At 34.3% G+C, this 20,305-nt stretch overlaps 1 protein-coding gene across 2 annotated transcripts in view; it reads left to right on the top strand.

The window, feature by feature from the left end:
• The window catches only part of LOC121367946 (fibrillin-3-like), an 81,767-nt gene that overhangs the window by 19,317 nt on the left and 42,145 nt on the right, over positions 1-20,305 (top strand). For both annotated transcript variants that reach the window (XM_041492415.1, XM_041492416.1), the window contains exons 8-14: positions 1,598-1,720; positions 3,092-3,214; positions 7,073-7,195; positions 9,236-9,358; positions 13,871-13,993; positions 14,960-15,088; positions 18,852-18,974. In XM_041492415.1, the coding sequence (XP_041348349.1) occupies positions 1,598-1,720; positions 3,092-3,214; positions 7,073-7,195; positions 9,236-9,358; positions 13,871-13,993; positions 14,960-15,088; positions 18,852-18,974 (867 nt within the window). The remainder of the gene's footprint in view (positions 1-1,597; positions 1,721-3,091; positions 3,215-7,072; positions 7,196-9,235; positions 9,359-13,870; positions 13,994-14,959; positions 15,089-18,851; positions 18,975-20,305) is intronic.

Consider the following 20,305-nt stretch of genomic DNA (forward strand, 5'->3'; position numbering starts at 1 on the left):
CAGATTGCCAACATTTCACGGAAATCCAAGAGAGATACTGTGATTACATTACTGTTTTACACTGACTGATCACGGGATGGGAATGTAGTGGCTTCTGCTACAGTTTTTCCATCAGACACAATAATTTCCACGAGATTGCCAAATTCAGAATCAATATTTACTGCTTAAATGTGGGCAATCATTAAAGCCCTGGAACAGATTACGGATTTATGTACACCCAAATACATTTATACAGACTCACTTTCGTGTCTCCAAGCTTCACAGTACATGGAATTGGAGCATCTCTTTGTTGGGATGGTGATACGAAAGTGTGTCTTTTTATACATTGCCAATAAAGATATTATATTTTGTTGAGTAGCCTGCCATTTTAGCATTAAGATCAATGAAACGGCAGACTTTGCTGCCAAGTAGGCCTTGAACTAACAGTGTTGGCATCCCCTACAGTGATTTTAAATATATTAACCAATATATCTTTTCGACTTGGTACGATGATTGGAACGGTGCGGTCGTGGACAAGCTTCGTTCTGTGAGAGTGGCAGACCTCCTACAGGCGGTACAGGAAGGATGAAGTAGTCTTGTGCGGTGCCCGAATCGGTTATGTGGAGTGTAATTATCTGAAGGCCCCTGCGTGTGCTGTAACCTCACCGTGGTGCAGGGGTGTAACATTCTCTTTGAGAATGGCCAATACAGCACAAAATTTAAGTTTTTAGTAAAATTCAGTATCCGTAAAATTCTGTGATATTTGTGTTTTTGCACAGTTCTTTACACTGTTTTTGTTTAAGTCTTGAATTTTTATATTGATCATCACTTTATTTATTTGTATTACCATAGATTGACACCCAATAGCCGATGTATTTTTCGTGCTGGGGTGTCGTTAAACATTCATTCATTCATTCATCTGAAGGCGACGAGAAATGACATATTTGGCAACAGATGTTTTGGAATATTTTAAATTCCACCCAGGATTAATTTTAAAGTGTTTAAAACACTTTGATTTCTATACAAAGTTTTAAAATATACTTACTTTGATATTTGTATTGTATTATACTTTTTCACTCTATACACTGATTTTACATAATTATATAAATCTTATTCTTAATGTAAATAATATCTCCGTACGGTTAACTTTCCTGACACCAAATAGCCGATGTGTATTTTTGTGCTGTGATGTTAAACATGTATTAATTAATTCATTCATTCATTCATTCAGATTGCCTGGACTAACCTTGGGTATTAAAGGCATACTGTCACGGATTTAAGGACCTTATTTCTCTAAAAATGGATAATAAATAAAAGTTACATTAATTGTTGGAAACCAAATCTAGCTATCGCATCATCTTAATTGAACCATGATGGAGTGAAATCCAAGTCAACCCTCTCGGCAATTTTAGTTTTTGAATTATGGACCATTGCCATAATTTTATTAATTTTACAAAATATCATTAATAAATGGAGTATGGTGGTTATTGAAGAATGTTGAATAAAGTACATTTAGGGACAAATCAAATTATTTTTGTTCAGGTAATACTTTGTTAGACCATTAAATAGGTCAGTGGTCTGTGACAATATGCCTTTAATTATGAACATCTGTTTTCAGATATAGACGAATGTACAGATGGAAGTCATAATTGTGGTGCTAACGCTGTCTGCAACAATACTGGCGGCTCCTTTACGTGCACGTGCCAACCGGGATTCACCTTGATAGGACAGGCATGTAAAGGTAAGGCGATTTGGGATCGATCCCCGTCGGTGGGCCCATTGGGCTATTACTCGTCATAGTCCGTGCACCACGGCTGGTACATCAAAGGTCGTGGTATGTGCTATCCTCTCTGTGGGATAGTACATATAAAAGATCCCTCGCTACTAATGGGAAAAAATGTAGCAGGTTTCCTCTGTCAAAATTACCAAATGTTTAACATCCAATAGCCGATGAGATTAATTTATTAATGTGCTCTAGTGGTGTCGTTAAACAAAACAAACTTTAATTTTTAACTTTGTAATGGTAAGGGCCATAGTTACAATTATTTGACGCAAAGGGCTGGACTTCTTGCTAATTACAGGAGCGGAACGTAGCGTAGTTGTAAAGCGCTCGCATAAAGCGCGTTCGGTCAGTGGTTATTGAGAGAATTGATCTCCATCGGTGGATCCATTGGACATTATCTCGTTCCAGCCAGTGCACCACGCCTGGTTTATCAAAGGCCGTGGTATGTGCTACCCTGTCTGTGGGATGGTGCATATAAAAAAAAACCTTGCTTCTAATGGAAAAAAAATGTATCGGGTTTCCACTCTGAGACTATATGTCAAAATTACCAAATGATTGAATACAATACCTGAGGATTAATAAATCAATGTGTTCTAGTGGTGTCGTTGAACAAGACATACTTTTTATTTTTTTCGATATATATAATGTAGGCGCACGAAGTCTCATCTTTATAAATATTTGCATTGGGGTAATTGATATGTGTAATGTAGGAAGGAAGGAAGGAAATGTTTTATTTAACGACGCACCCAACACATTTTATTTACGGTTATATGGCGTCAGACATATGGTTAAGGACCACACAGATATTGAGAGAGGAAACCTGCTGTTGCCACTTCATGGGCTACTCTTTTCGATTAGCAGCAAGGGATCTTTTATATACGCCATCCCACAGACAGGATAATACATACCACGACCTTTGTTACACCAGTTTTGGCACCCAATAGCCGATGTATGTTTCGTGCTGGGGTGTTGTTAAACATTCATTCATTCATTCATTCATTGTTACGCCAGCTGTGGAGCACTGGCTGGAACGAGAAATAGCCCAATGGGTCAACCGACGGGGATCGATCCTTGACCGACCGCACATCAAGCTAACGCTTTACCACTGGGCTACGTCCCGCCCCTATATAATGTAGGATGCCGGAAGCATTATTGTTTAAAATAATTCGTCGAGAGCGAAGAACTTGGTTTGATAGATACGCAACGCATAATTTCTGTTTACTACTTTTACTAAAAAATTAAATCAAAAGCTATTGTTCACGCAGGTGGATGCATATTATAGTTGATAATGTACCCCTTAAATTATTAAACATGAACATCTATTTTCAGATATAGATGAATGTGCAGATGGAAATCACGATTGTGATCCTAACGCTGTGTGTTCTAATACTGAAGGTTCATTTACCTGCAAATGTTTAGCTGGATATAACATGGACGGAAATGTGTGTAAAGGTAAGCAGTTGTAGTATTAACAGCAGCACCATCACCAGCAGTAGCTGTAGCAGCTGTAGTATTAACACCACCACCAGCAGTAGCTGTTGCAGTAGCAATATTAAAACCAGCACCAGCAGTAGCAGTAGTATTAGTGGTGGTGGTGGTATCAGTAGTAGTAGTGGTGGTAGCAGTAATATTGGAAGTATTAGTAGTAGCAGCAGCAGCAGCAGTAGTAGTAATAGTAGTAAAAGAAATAGTAGTAATAGTAAAAGTGGTAGTCTGATAAATTAGAGTGGTAGTAGTAGCAATAGTAGTAGTAGTAATAGTAGCAGTAGTAGTAGCAGTAGTAGTTAGGGATGGGGCGATTACTCGATGTTACCGAAAACTTCGGCTTTAGGCCCACGGTTCGGTACACCGTTTCGTAATTTGTGAACCGCGGTTCATTTCGAATTTGTTTTTAATGGTACATGTATAAACGTTTCCGCGCGGGGGCGGGACGTAGCCCAGTGGTACAGTGCTCGCTCGATGCACGGTCGGTCTGGGATCGACCCCCGTTGGTGGGCCCATTGGACTATTTCTCGTCCCAGCCAGTGCACCACGACTGGTATATCAAAGGCCGTGGTATGTACTACTCTGTCTGTAGGATTGTGCATATAAAAGATCCCTTGCTGCTAATCGAAAAAGAGTAGCCCATGAAGTGGCGACAGCGGATTTCCTCTCTCATTATCTGTGTGGTCCTTAACTATAATTATGTTTGACGCCATATAACCGTAAATAAAATGTGTTGAGTGCGTCGTTAAATAAAACATTTCTTTTTTTCGTTTCCGCGCCTTGCAAGTAATCCCAATGACCCGTAAAGTATTTCGGCCAATAACGGCATTCGATTCCCTTAAACCTGACATGTTTGCATGGGCAATAGGTGCCGCTCGGATCTTGCACAGAACCCGCGAATTTCTTGCCGGGACCGTAAAAATTATAACCTGACGTCCGTGATTAATCCGCCATGAGAATAACATTTTAAGTATATTTCGTCTAAGTTGTCAAAATGAAGAAAAAAAGTAAAGAATTATAAAATGGCGCCCAATTTCCGTCATATTAATTTAAAACGATTCAACATTGCTAATTTCCGTAAGTTTTTTATCGGGACTCAAACTACTTTGCACTTTTTTTATTTCCTTTTTTTTGTTTTGTTAAATAAATCTTTAAAGACTTTGTTGGTAACTTTCAGTAAAAGCACAAAATAAATGAAAAATAATAACTAGTTAAATAATTAACTATTATATATTATATGTGTAGCAGTCGGTATTTTGTGCGTGAAGCTAGGTTCAACAAAGTTCACAACACCAGCTACGGGTTAGGGCATCATCTTTTATTCATGTAAATATAGACACAATACACACCCTGCAAGGATTAAAAACACAAACGTTAACAATATAGTAAAAACAATACAAATATATCCCTATCGAGGTAAAACAAACATTCAGGCATATATTATTGAAATACATTGCAAATCATAGAAAACCGTCATTATGCATTAATTATCATTCCGATGATTATGAATCATCATCCTCTTTATCCTAAATACTGTCATCACGATTATTAATCATGTTAACATACATGTATATATATATATAATAACCATTTCGTGACCACCAATTATAATCATTGATTATAGAAAAGGGAAGATAATTTATAGTAAATAGGTTTATTTAAATGATTGTAATTATAATTATTATTTGACGTAATAAAGAGATATACTTAGCTTTATCATTAATGAGTTTATGAAAGAAAGGATATAAATTACAAGAGTATATTTAAAATTACAAATATATAAGTATTAGACTTAACCTGTAGCTTAACATACCATATGAATTACACGTAGGCATTGTGTTGGTATATTCGCTAACAACTGGGGAAACCTGCATAAAAATAAATTCATAATATCAATTGTTTAGTATATGGTTTCCATATATCTATTATACATTCAGAAATAAAACATTTAAACTAATTCATTCCAAAACCAATGTTTTGGTGTAGTTCGTCATAAAAACAATTGATTAAACGTAGCTAAATTATTAACTCAGATAAGTTAACAACTAAAACAGAAACTTCACTTAAATCATAAAATATATAGTTTTGACAGCAGAAAACAAAGATGGCTGACATTCATTATATCACGCCCTGTAATCCATAATAATTAAAAGGCAGATTTATTATTAAATATTATATGTTAAATTATTCATTAATCATTACCAGGAATAGAAAATTAGGCATTTACTATTATTATTTAAGTTTATCTTCTATAACAAATTAATACTAACCTTTAAATTAAACTTCTACTATTTCTCTCTGATCTGAACTTGTTTCTCCAAATACTAAATAATTCTGTCCTGTCTGGTCAGTCCAAAGAAAGCATGCAGATACAGGTGAGTGTTAATTATCCAATGGGAGAGAAAGAGACAAGGGTCAAAGTTTAAAGATAGCTTGGGTGTTTGTATTGTAGCTATGGCTACCAAAAGAGCTCACACTGACTGCACTGATGTGGTCACGCGTGGTTGACCAGCATACACGAACACATCACAGGTACAGGGCAATACTAGAAAAAGGTGATAAAATGTTAATTATAGTGATATGTTGTTCAACCTGTAGTTGTTACAGCCTGAAAATAAACATTAATGAAATACATACTAAATACCATACTTAAAGGTACATACTCCTCTAAGAACCTGAAATTAAACATTAGTTACATAAAACCTATATGCTTAAAATACACGTGTACTACATATGCTTATCTTTTTTTTAATCAGTGATACCTTTTAATGTAACTTGTGTTGAGTTAAATAATCACAGTTGTTCTATATGTTATGTATGTGTGTTTATATCGAGTAATACATACTTTAAAAATATATATATACATCTCATCAAAGATTTGACATTATCAAAATGATAATAAACATTACAGAAATATGTCTTGACATATATCTTTCTTTTAGACTTCTATAATATGTACATGTCACCCATATATTATGTACTTCAAAATGCACCTAAAGACAACTGAATTAAAAACACATACGGGAGAGACTATCCCGGACCCCCTAGCATTCTCAACCCCAAATTATTTTGCCAACCCTCTGAACTCAAATCCTGGGGGACACATTGCCATTTTGTTTTCTAGTCAAGATATAATTTTACATTTACAATTATTTTACAAATGACCATTGAAAATAAAATGTCTTAAATAGTTGTATGTATGATAATTGGCGTACTTGCACTACTTGTGAAAAGTATCGTGAATAAATCGAACCGTGGACCAAAATCGAACCGAAAATAAAAACCCGAACCGTCCCATCCCTAGTAGTAGTATGAGTAGTAGCAACTGTAGTTTAGTAGTAATGGTGGTGGTGGTAGTATTAGTGGTAGTCAGAGGCGGATCTAGGGGGGGGGGGGGGCAGAGTCCCGGCCCCCCCCCCCTAAATTTTGCGACGGTTATAATTTTATTATATATTAATTTAAACATTTCTTTACGATCCCCCTCCAAACCTCCCTCAAAGTTCCCTTGTCATTCCGCCTCATGTTATTGGGTCCCCTCTAAATGGAATTTCTGGTAGTGGTAGTAATAGTAGTAGTAGTAGTAGTAGTAGAAGTAGTAGTAGTAATAGTAGTAGTAACTATAGTAGCAGTAGCAACTGTAGTTTAGTAGTAGTAGTAACAGTAGCAGTAAAGTAGTAGTAGTAGTAGTAGTAGTAGTAGTAGTAGTAGTAGTAGTAGTAGTAGTAGTAGTAGTAGTAGTAGTTGTTGTTGTTGTAGTTGTAGTATCACATTTTTATAGTAGTATGCAATAGACTTGAAATATTAATTTTGAACATCTGTTTTCAGATATAAATGAATGTACAGATGGAAGTCATAATTGTGGTGCTAGCGCTGTCTGCAACAATACTGACGGCTCATTTACGTGCACGTGCCAGCCAGGATTCTCAATGATAGGACAGGCATGTAAAGGTATGGGCCACAGTTACAATTAGTTTATACATTCCCAACGTAGAAAGTACTGATAGTAGTAATAGTACAGGCGGCACTGGTTTTATATATACACACATATATATATATATTATATATATATATATATATATATATATGTATGTGTGTATGTATGTGTGTGTGTGTGTGTGTGTGTGTGTGTGTGTGTGTGTGTCTATCTATCTATCTATCTATCTATCTATCTATATATATATATATATATATATATATATATATATATATATATATATATATATATATATATACTAAAAGGCAAACGTTATTGTGACACACAAAATACAAAGATAATTGATGATACGTTTTACTGCCGTGTATGAAACGTTACAACGTGGAAAGAGAAATGTCCGAAGGTATGGAAACGAGCAAAAGTCCATGAAAAGGGCGCACCTGCCATATGCAAATGAGCCACATCACTAGAGGGGGTCCAGAGCGAAGTTCACACAGTCAGTAACGAGTGTGTCCACCTTGAGTATTGATACAGGCCTGGCACCGTCGTCTCATTGAGGCCACTAAACGCTGGAGAAAGTTCCTGGGAATGCCATTCCAGATCTGAGGAAGGATCTGTTTCGCAGACGCGTGGTTCGGATCCATGTGTCTTGGCGAGGGGGTCACGGGTGGTCGGCCGCTACGGGGACGGTCCCTGACCTGGTTGTTTCGTTGATATCATATGTGGTATATATATATATATATATATATAGATAGATAGATAGATAGATAGATAGATAGATATAGATATATAATATATATATATATATATATATATATATATATATATATATATACAGTAGAATCTTATTGGCTCGAACGCCCAACGGTCGAACCTACCGGTATTCTCGAACCAAGGACAATGTCCCGATTTTTCTCTCTATTAAACCCTTTTATTTTGGTGCTGATTGGTCGAATACCCCTGGGGTCGAACAGAAGTTTTCTCTCGAACCAGTTTATTGGTCCGAACTGTACAATTAAACATATTTAGCTCGAACGACTAAGTTTAGCCGAAGAAATACAAAAAATTATTTATGTACATATTTTTCATCCACCCTTTCACGTCAGTCACAAAGTAAGTTATTACAAATTCATATGCCGGCTTATCATGTTGTTTATTTAGCACCTATCGGTAATTATCTTTCTAGTAGAGATAATTGTACTATGATAATCGTTAGCTGAATGAACCTTGCATGTAACGCCGGTTTACTTTAATCATTTTAATCGCTACTCTATGCATGAGCTTCGGCATATTTTATTTTTAACTTGAAATACATGAGAGATCAATGTAATGTAGTGATTGCAACAATAACAGGTAAATGGCCTCCGCCTGTGCTTCATGCACTTTCATTTTTTCTCAACGTTGTCCATATGTCGCAAAAGATTCTACAACAGCATAATAAAGAACGATTTTTTAAATTAATAAATATTTATAAATACAGACTACCAGTGTGTTTATTATTTGTTTATTTAACGGTGATAAATAATAGTTACAAATATGTATCTCATCCGACATTTGACGGCGACTTCATTACTCATGAGTCAATCGGACCATCTCGCCTAAGCCAGTTTTACAGAAGCACACGACAATGGCTGAATGCATGGTTCGAACTACCTGATGGGTCGAACAGACTTTGATGCACCGACAGTGTTCGAGCCAATGAGATTCTACTGTATATATATATATATACATATATACATACATATATATATATGCGTGTGTGTATCTGTGTGTGTGTGTGTGTGTGTGTGTGTGTGTGTGTGTGTGTGTGTGTATCTGTGTGTGTGTGTGTGTGTGACGTAGATATTTGTTTACTTGCTATTTTTACTCAAGACTAGACAAGAAAGCTATTGTTTATGCAAATGACAGCACATTGTGAGTGTGATATATTCTCGAGTTAATTGTGCAAAGGTTTGGAGTGAGATTAATTTGTAAAAATGTAAAAATAACGAAACATGCATACACAACTATGATAATACTACCTTTATATATTAAATGTGAACATCTATTTTCAGATATAGACGAATGCACAGCTGGAATTCATAACTGTGATTCTAACGCTATGTGCTCTAACACTGATGGTTCATTTAGTTGCACCTGTAATATTGGATATATCATGGAAGGAAATGCCTGTAAAGGTAAGCAGTAGTAGTATTCGCGCCAGTAGTAGTATTATTGTTGATAGCTGAAGTAGCAGTAGCATTGGTAGTAGTAGTGGTGGTAGTAGTAGTGGTAGTGGTAGTAGTAGTAGTAGTAGTAGCATTGGTAGTAGTAGCAGTAGTGGTGGTGGTAGTAATAGTAGTGGTAGTATTAGTAGTAGTTGTAGTATTAGTAGTGGTCGTGGTAATAGTAGTAGTAATAGTAGTAGTAGTTGTAGCAGTAGTGGTAGTGGTAGCGGTAGTAGTAGTGGTAGTAGTAATAGTAGTAGTAGTAGTACTAGTAGTATTGGCAGTGGTAGCGGTAGTTGTAGTGGTAGTGATAGTAGTAGTAGTGGTAGTAGTAGTAGTAGTGGTGGTGGTGGTAGTGGTAGTAGTAGTAGTAGCAGTAGTGGTAATAGTAGTAGTAGTAGTAGTAATAATAGTAGTAGTAGTTTTAGTAGTAGTAGTAGTAGTAGTAGTAGTAGTAGTAGTAGTAGTAGTAGTAGTAGTAACATTTTCAAGGTTATATCTCAAGATCAAGGTCATAGCATCAAAAATACTGTATTTTGCATATATTTACACTGTTTTACTGTATTTTGAGGAATTGTGGTTGTGACTGGTGTATATAATGTATTTTAAATAATAAGACTTTAACTATAGTATTATAAATTACAAAAGTGACATTTAATTTTATTCAGTTTCAAGGTCGTGTTAAAGTAATTTCCTAAAATGCGCTATATTTTACATGCTTGGTTATATGCACATATCTAGGTTTGATAGTTAATGATCAATTTTAAATATTAAGACTTTAACCATACTATTACAAATTATAAAGGTGACTTTTAATTTTATTCAGTTTCAAGGTCATGTTAAAGTCGTTTCCTAAAATGCGCTATATATGCACACATATAGGATTGGTAGTTAATGATCATAAGAGCAACTTATCGAAATGTTAGTAATTTCATTACAGAAATAGCCTGCAGCATTATATTAAAGATGACTAGAATCCTGAAATCAGCCAGTGTAACTTTGAGTTTAGGAATATCACATCACAACAATACTTATTTGAATTAAATTGTACATGTCTAAACAAAATAACTGTCTTTTGAGCAGACACAAGACATAACCTCGATTAATTTATAAAATTATACAAGTTTGATATTATAAAATACCATCTAAACATATATTAGATGCCTTTTCTACCACCTCATCTCTACTACCATTTTTCCACAGACACCATAACGTAAATGCAGGTAACAGAGTTGAGAGAAACTTTAAAAGGACATTGCTGAGTTTGCTGCATTGTAAGATATTTCCGACTAATAAAATATTTCTATGATTAAACTTACATATTAAATATATTTTCTTGTTTAGAATATCAGTGACTGTATATTCAATGTCTCTTTGGTCGTCTTAATATATTTTAGGAAATAAAATGAAATTTAACCTAGTACAAATATTGGAACGATCAGAAACACTTATAATATGCAGCCACTAATATTTTATGCAGAAAAATATATTTGATATGTAATTACAATCGTTAAAAAGTCTCTGCTAGTCGATAACATCTTAAAAATTGCAGCAAACTCTGGAATCTCCCATTAAGGACAGCGCATCTTTGTTAACCCAACTCCATGTTTTAAACTCTTGAAGTCAAATATAATCTTACTCCTACCCCTGCAGTAATATCCGAATGCGGAGGTAATAATAATAATTCGGGGTGAGGGTCCTAAGGACTGAACCAACTTTATGTAATACTGATAATGGTATCTTTTTCAGTTGTATTTAATTTGGCAGAGAAAGACATCAGAATAATTTATTCCACGAAGTTATGTTATCTACAGAGCTAGTTATTATGAGGAAGAGAATGTGGTAATGCAAAGCTGTGTGCAGTCAAAACGTGTCAAATGGGATAACAATATAGAGTAATGCACTTCTGGGTAAGAATGCAAGTTTGTTGGGGAGCAAAAATGAGATATTCTAGCCATACAAACCGTGAAACACATTACACGTACCTATAGATATCAAGTGTACAGTATTTGAAGAAACTTGTGTCTTTAGTCAAAATGATAATCTTAATAGTCTTCATTTTCTTTCAAATTATTATGCTGCCTCAAGGTTAAATGAAGGAAGGAAGAAATGTTTTATTTAACGATACAATCAATCACATTTTATTTGCGGTTATATGGCGTCGGGCATATGATTAAGGACCCTACAAATAACAAGAAAGGAAATATTGAGGAACACTGGCTGGCATTTAATGCAAATTATGCACTTTACGGTATGATGGTTGTGCTACGGTTAAGAGAGTCTTCATAACAATCTACTAGAAAGACACACTGAAACTGAAGTTAACACTTTAGATACATATGCAAACATTTTAGGACTTGGAATCTTTTTTCTAATACTTTATATCTATTCATCTACGCCTTTGGCACCAACCTAAAACAAGTTTATAGTTACAAACATTAACAGAAGGAAAGAACATGTTACACATAGCCCAGTAATACTATTTGTAATGTTTTGTTTTCTTCTGCAAATCGTTAGTGTTTTTTAATATATAAAATTCAAATTTCCCTAAGCTATAATTTGTCAACATAAGGATATGCTAAAATGACAATACAAATCACGGTCTTTATACAATTTTAGAATGTTTTTAGCCTTATATCTTAACTGAATTTTGTTAACAAAGATTCAAAACACTAACCTAATTAAAGCCGTGCATAATGATAATATTCAGTTAAGAATTGACCACAATTACTGTTTGTATGACTCCGTTAAGGTATGGGAAAGGTATTGTTTTTGGTTCAATATAAACACAGAAGTAAGCACCTTTCAACTAAAGGGAATAGATGGAATCAAAATTTAATTATATCAATTTAATAAAATATAGGCCAAAACCTGTTTTTCATCAGTACTGACCCAATGCTCATCCGTGGTTAAGTGTCAATGCTAAGGTCAAGGTCTTTGTAAACTAGAATAGCTGAGTTGGCTACATTTTAAGTAAGCAATTAGTATAGTTGAATTACATAGGAATGGCATAAAGCAAATTTGTTGCTAATATATGTGCTATATATCTGGGTGTAACCCACCAAATCAAATCTGACGTCTACCACATGCAACGTTTTAATCACCATTAACATCTTAAATATAAATAATACAAACCCTAAACCTGAAATAAATCACAAAATGGGTAGGTGTGAAGATGCCAATTTTGAATATAACAGGAAGTATCTTTCCCAATCCTAATTCCGCATAATGGTTGTCACCCTAAGTCATGAGAAATGTATCAATATCAGTCATGGAAATATTTAATGGTAAATTTAAAGTTAAGGACACTTCGAACCTTTAACCGGTAAGATGTTATTTGATATATATATATATATATATATATATATATATATATATATATATATATATATATACATATACACACACACATTGTATATATATATATTGGTAGCTAATTGCTACAAACCACATGTATCACTGTAAATATGTTAGGACAGAAGTAAATACATTATGAATTATTAAGTTCACTCAATATGTACATGTTTTTCCTTGGATATATTCCGTTACAAAACCTTTAAATCTGTATTTAACCACTCTTGACCTTTGACCTTGACATATCAAGAAACAGAATGGATATATGTACATATGTTAGGATAGAAGTAAATACATTATGGATTATTAAGTCAGGATTAGCAGCGGGTGTGCAGAAAACTTCACCAAACAATGAAAAAATAGCAGAAACTCGGTTTTTTAAAACACCATATCAATTATTACACGAAATTATTTCGCCAAATAAAAATAAAATTCGCCAACTTATTTTAAAATTTGCAATTGGTGAATTTGGTGAGTGCCACAGCTAGCTATGTAAGTCCAGTCAATATGTACATGTTTTTCTTGGATTGATTCCGTTATCAAACCTATAAAGCTGTATTTAACAATTATTAACCTCTGACTCTGACATGTGAACTTGAAGTTGTCATAAAAAATTGATCTATGTAAATATGTTAGGATAGAAGTAAATACATTATGTATTATCAATTTCACTCAATATGTACATGTGTTTCTTGGATTGATTCCGTTATCAAACCCCTGAAGCTGTATTAAACCATTCTTGACCTGTGACCCTGACAAATGTCATGTAACCTTGAAGTTGTCGGGAAAAAATGATATATTTACATATGATAGGGTAGACATCAGTGCATTATATATTATTAATTTCACACAATATGTACACGTTTTTCTTGGATTGATTCCGTTATCAAACCCCTGAAGCTGTATTAAACCATTTTTGACCTGTGGCCCTGACATGTAACCTTGAACCTGTCAGTAAAAAATTGAACCAAACATTTTTAAAATGTCCAAGGCCTAAGCTTCAAAATGGTGTATGTTGCCTGCTTTCTTCATTAAATTCCCACGGGAGATTTTATGTTGACAGCTGGCCCTGGACTACACATGTAATTATGATACCTTTAAGTACTAAGTATGAACATCTATTTTCAGATGTAGATGAATGTACAGAAGGAAGTCATGGTTGTGATACAACTGCGGTGTGCACTAACACTGATGGTTCATTTACGTGCACCTGTCATATTGGATTTAAAATGGAGGGAAATGTGTGTAAAGGTAAACTGCTTAGTTAGTATCGTGTAACCTAGGGTTTGAAATTTATGTCATTATATAGTATCCCAGATTCAAAATAATTGAAGGAGCATTAGTTTTAGTAATAGTAGTAGTAGTAGTAGTAGTTGTTGTTGTTGTCGTCGTAGCAGAAGCAATAGTAGTAATAGTAATAGTGGTAGTAATAGTAGTAGTAGTAGTACAAATAGCAGTAGTTGTAATAGTAGTAGTAGTAGTAGTAGTAGGAGCAGCAGAAATAGTAGTAGAAGTAGTAATAGTAGTAATAGTAGTAGTAGTAATAGTAGTACTGGCAATAGTAGTGGTAGTAGTAATAATAGTATCAGTAGTAATAGTAGTAGTATTGGCAATAGCAGTGGTAGTAGTAATAGTAGTAGCAGTAGTAGTAGTAGCAGCAATAGTAGTAGTAGTAGCAGTAGTAGTAGCAACAGCAGCAGCAGTAGTAGCAGCACTAATAGTAATAGTAATAGTGGTAGTAGTAATAGTAGTAGTACAAATAGCAGTAGTTGTAATAGTAGTAGTAGTAGCAGCAGCAGCAGAAATAGTAGTAGCAGTAGTAATAGTAGTAGTAGTAATAGTAGTAGTAGTAATAGAAATAGAATAGTAGTAGTAGAAATAGTAGGCCTATTTGTGGTAATAGTAGTGGTAGTAGTAGTGGTAGTAGTAGTGGTAGTAGTAGTAGTGGTGGTGGTGGTGGTGGTGGTACTAGTAGTAGTAATAGTAGTAGTATCAGCAGTAGTAGTAGTAATAGTAGTAATAGTAATAGTAGTCGTATTAGTAGTAGTAGTAGTAGTAGAAATAGTAGTAGTAGTAGTAATAATAGTTGTAGTAATAGTATTAGTGGTACTTATAATAATAGTAGTAGTAGTAGTAACGACATCTCGACAGTTTAACAGTTTCTGATGTATTATTAATAAACGTGTGGTGTTAAAAATGACAATCTGTTGTTTTCAGATATAGATGAATGTGACGCTGTCACCGACAGTCTCAGTTGCGACGTTAACGCCCTGTGCACCAACACCGACGGCTCATTTACATGCACGTGCGACGCTGGATTTATCATGGCGGGAACTGTCTGTAACGGTAAGATTCATAAGCGAGGATAACAGGCGAATTATGTATTTACGTGTCACGTTGAGTACAAATTAAGATGACATACAATAATAAAAACAACACCTCAACCTAAAAAGGTATACACGCCAGTCTGGTGTGTTTACGTGAGATGTCGGATATAAGGCAGCGCATCACACGATGAAGTAAATATTTTCAGACATTAATATATATATATATATATATATATATATATATATATATATATATATATATATATATGTGTGTATATATATGTATATATATATATATATGTATATATATATGTATATATATATATATATAGATACAGATATATATGTATATATATATGTATATATATATATATAGATATAGATATAGATACAATTATATATATAAAACTACATATATGTGATTTTCTGATATCTGTATTCCACGAGTGTATTTCCTGCAGGAAATCAGAAAACCAAATATATGTAGTTTAGTATTTATTACATACTCTAAATTGGAATTGTATTCCAAATAGTTAAAAAATTGTAACACTGCTAGCTAATGACGGATATTTCTCAATTTGCACAACTAGGTCAGCTGTGAACCTCCAATTATTAAACATAGGAATATAGTTATATTTAAACAATAAACAGAAATAAGAAAGAATGAGTGAAAAGTTACCTATAATGTTAATGATATTGTTTGAAATGCCTTTTAAGGACAATGTAATAACTAAAATTCACGAACAATGTAATATTTAATTTGATCGTAAATACGTCACAAAACCTTCAGCGCGCCAGTTTTATCAACGAAGAAAAAGCGAAACAAAAATGTGAAGAATTGTTCATTCAATGTCTGTGTCGTCATCGGTGTACTTTCTTTTATTGATGTTCATAGAATTAATCGTTGCTGAAAAGTTGAAGTTTATATTAAATGTGCCTCCATAAATCATCACTCCACTGAATAATCCGGTAGGTAGTTCATCCAAGTTTTATACGTGAGGAGACGGTGCATGTGACGTCATTGTTGCTAATCGTGGATGTTTTTCATTGTGTTGTTTAGTGAAGTTCGAATCTCTAGATATATTAAGTGACCGCGATGTATTATTTCCTGTGAGGATATCACACATTTCTTCTCGGTTTTTTTGCACTGCACTTGCCACTGCATAATTGTTAATGCTGTTGACATTTTTTGTGGCCTGGGAGTTGACATATTGTTGTTGAATTAACACCCGCGTGCACCAGAGAATATAACTAGACAATTGGAGCATACATGTATATTAATAAATTATCCAATTACAAAATGTCTGTACTTAAAGTCTTTGACCAAATATTTTCCAAGATTACAAAGCATTTTTACATCTGAATAGTTAAGCAACTATATACACTTAAACATAGACGGTCTAAACCAGTACAAGCGTGTTATATATTTTTTGTTCTTATAGTCCAGCGGCTACGCCAAACTATCGTTCACTTGTTCAAGAAAACATGAAACTTGGCACAGGTGTTCTATGGCATAGTGAGGTCAATTTAAAACCTGGACACAAAACAAATAACTAACCCCTGGTGGCCGCCATTTAGATTTTCAAAAATGGCCACCATCAGTAATGATTTAAATTCATACATTCATATTTAAGGTGCTATGCATCTGCTGGTGTATATACAAAATACTAGTAGGTCATATGTCCGCCATATTGGATTTAAAGATGGCCGTCATATGTAAACATTTTCAATGAATGTCTCGATATCTAAGCCAGATACAACCATTGTTCCAAAGATTATACCAATATTTTAGAGACCTATGGCACTAATGGTTCATGTAAAACATAGGTCATATGTTCGCCATATTTGATTTAAACATTGAACCGTGATTCCAAAACATTATAATGAATATCGCGAAATCTAAGCAAGATAGAAACATTGCGTCAATGACTATAGCCATATTGTAGGGACCTACCGGTATTAACCTATTGGTGCATGTAAGAAGTAGATGATCGTATGTTGGCCATATTGGTATTCAGATCATTTGCAGAAAATAAAACATCGGAACCTATGAAAGTGTAATCTTGTTCCTAATGTACACAGAAAGCTATCAAGAATAGCGTATGTGATCTAATGCAAACAACCTGGGTACAAGTGTTTCCACTGACTACAAATATATGGCACTTCAACACCAATAACACGAGTACCGGTGTGGTTCTGTATGCAAGATATGGTCCGGACAAGGATTTACTGTTATGTGCAGTAGACCGTGAAACGTAGGTCACAGTGACCAAATGTACAGGTTGTATGTTGTCCCACTTCACATATCACAGAAATTCAAAATGGCGGCCACCAGAGTGAGTTAATTTTTTTCCTGAAAAAGTGAATGATTCACTAAAATGTTGGGCCTTAGCCGCTGGACTATTATAAAACTAAATGCAGGACAACATAGTACGAAATGATATTCATCTTCAACATTTTCACTATTACATAATAGGTAAACTCTCTCAGATCTATTAATACTTCTATATCGGCCAGTTTCAATAGCTAAGGTATGTGCAGATAGTCTTAATTTGGTAATACATACTTTATACACATTTGGGATTGATTTAATCAAGTAATGCTGCATATTTAAACTATCAACCAAAACTTTGTACAAAGTGGAACATTTCGCAGATGTATTAAGCTGATAAAAACGATTCCACCTTGACTGATAAAATATATTTTTATCGAATTGCGCCTAATACTGAAATTTCGTCTGCAAAACAATGAGATGTCCGAGTAAATGAGCGCTGAATGATTATAATTTGACGTTATGCTGTAACAGCAGGGCCGTAGCTAGCGGGGAAAAAATCCAGAAAAAATTATAGAAACTTAAAGAAAATTCTCTTCTTAACTGTTTAAGGAATGAGTGAATGAATGAATGTTTAAAGACACCTCAGCACGAAAAATACATCTAACCGTTTAAGGAGTTTTAGACTATTAACTACTCAGTTACCCCCCCCCCCCCCCCCCTAACAAAAATCCTAGTACGGCCCTGAACAGACAATAGAGACATATTATATAAGAATGCAAAATAGTTTACAAATCATAAAAACTGGCGACTTTCATCAAATTCTAGGCGTGTTAAGTGTGGACTATGATTTGTACATAGTTTAGTTTTACACACTCGTACATGTATACTTTAAATTTCGTTTTCTTAAAACAGTGTTGCTAACAATATCATAATGGTTGTGGGTTTTTTTTATTATTATTAAAATGTGATAATTCATCAATATTTGTTTTTTTATATACTATCATAGACAACTAATTCCGAAATATATCTAAGATAAAATTTAATAAAACCTCTCATGATATTATTATCACGCATCACATATCGAACATACTTGTATATGAACATGGCATTAGTTATCGAATGAATCAAATAGCACTATTCACATAGGTACACGTATATTTGAATTGTTTTCGCTATGAGTCGCCCTCGCACACACACCGGTAACAGTAGTAGTAGTAGTAGTAGTAGTAGTAGTAGTAGTAGTAGTAGTAGTAGTCTGGGGCGTAGCCACAGAGGAAAAAACGCCGAGGAAAACCCAGACCTGTAAAATAAATATCAGTGTCAAAATAAATCAGTGGGGAAAATAAAATAAATTGGGGAAATTCCTACGCCATTTGTAGTAGTAGTAGTAGTAGTAGTAGTAGTAGTAGTAGTAGTAGTAGTAGTAGTAGTAGTAGTAGTAGTAGTAGTGGTAGTAGTAGTGGTAATAGTGGGTAATAGTATTAGTAGTATGAGGATCTATTTTCAGATAAAGATGAATGTAAAGATGGAAGTCATAACTGCGGTGTTAACTCTATCTGCTCTAATACCGGTGGTTCATTTACGTGTACCTGTCAAACCGGTTATTCCATGGACATCAATGAGTGTATAGGTAAGGTTCATAGTCAGACAAACATGTGTTCTTTATTTACGTCTCACCTTGTATACAAAGTAATATAAAATGTATCGATAACAATAATACAAAGATAAAAAAGGCAGGATGTCCAAGTAAATAATATAATATTTATATGTATGGTATACGTGGTCTACAATAAAAGGTTATATAAATATCTTATGTTCCACGCTATCTTTATGGTATGGGTCATAATAATAACTTTTATCCTGCAACCACTGTTTCTATGATGACGGATAAAGCAAAGTCATATCCTGCTACTAGCAGGATATTACTTTTGACGTCACTGATGTGATGTCACATGCATAGCCTACATTACAAAATCGCTCATTTGATCTCTAGGTAATCGTACAATGTGGCTGAAATAGCAGAAATAATAGCTTTTCCCCTTAATGTTTATGGTCTGCAGGATAAAGATAATAACTAGTTAATGACGTTGGATATCTGCTTTATATCCTGTTAAAGCAGATATCCGACGTCATTAACTAGTTATTCCCTATGAAAACTGTTATGGCACTATAATTATTGTTTAATTTATAGTTGCTATAGCAACTGCAAGCTTGTGACAGTCACGGCTATGATATTGACATCATTCAACGTCACTGTAATTGACATCGCTGAATGTTATTAACATCGATTGTGAAGCGATTGCACAATCATATCTATCGTTTGTTAGAAATTGAAGATTGTTGGTAATAAATAAATTATAATATTCGCGAGAGTGTCATACGAAATTTATGACACTCGTTTGGAAATTGTTTTATACCCCTCGCCCTCGCTCGGGGAATAAAACAATTCCCAAACACGTTTCATAAATTCCGTATGGCACTGCAGCTCATGCAATAATCAATATACATATATTCATTTGTACCATAAATTTCAAAACTTTAGCTTTTTCATTTCCTGTCCGCTATACACACCAGAGACAACCCCCTCAAAAAAAAAAGTTGATGATAGGTTTTAAATATTTAAATATTATAACTATACTACTGAACCTATAAATTAACGTGCCATTCATATGTGTACGAGACGGGGTGGGGGGTGGAGGAGTGGTGGATAGGAGGTGCTAACCTGGGATATTTTTACCATATATTTCCATAATTCTACCCGCAAAATTAATTACAATCCATGTAAAAACGCGTATTGAGTCATTTGCAACCCTATATAATTGTTTGACAGTAATGCTAATATGAATAAATGTTATCCAGATTCGGGCATTTTCGTTTAATTCGGTCAAAAACCAGCCTGCTACCCTTTCAGAGATGGGAACCCGTACGCCTATGGTTCCGTTCCTATTAGTCAATAAATAA

This window comes from Gigantopelta aegis, chromosome 3, assembly GCF_016097555.1.
Source record: "Gigantopelta aegis isolate Gae_Host chromosome 3, Gae_host_genome, whole genome shotgun sequence".
NCBI lineage: Eukaryota > Metazoa > Mollusca > Gastropoda > Neomphalida > Peltospiridae > Gigantopelta > Gigantopelta aegis.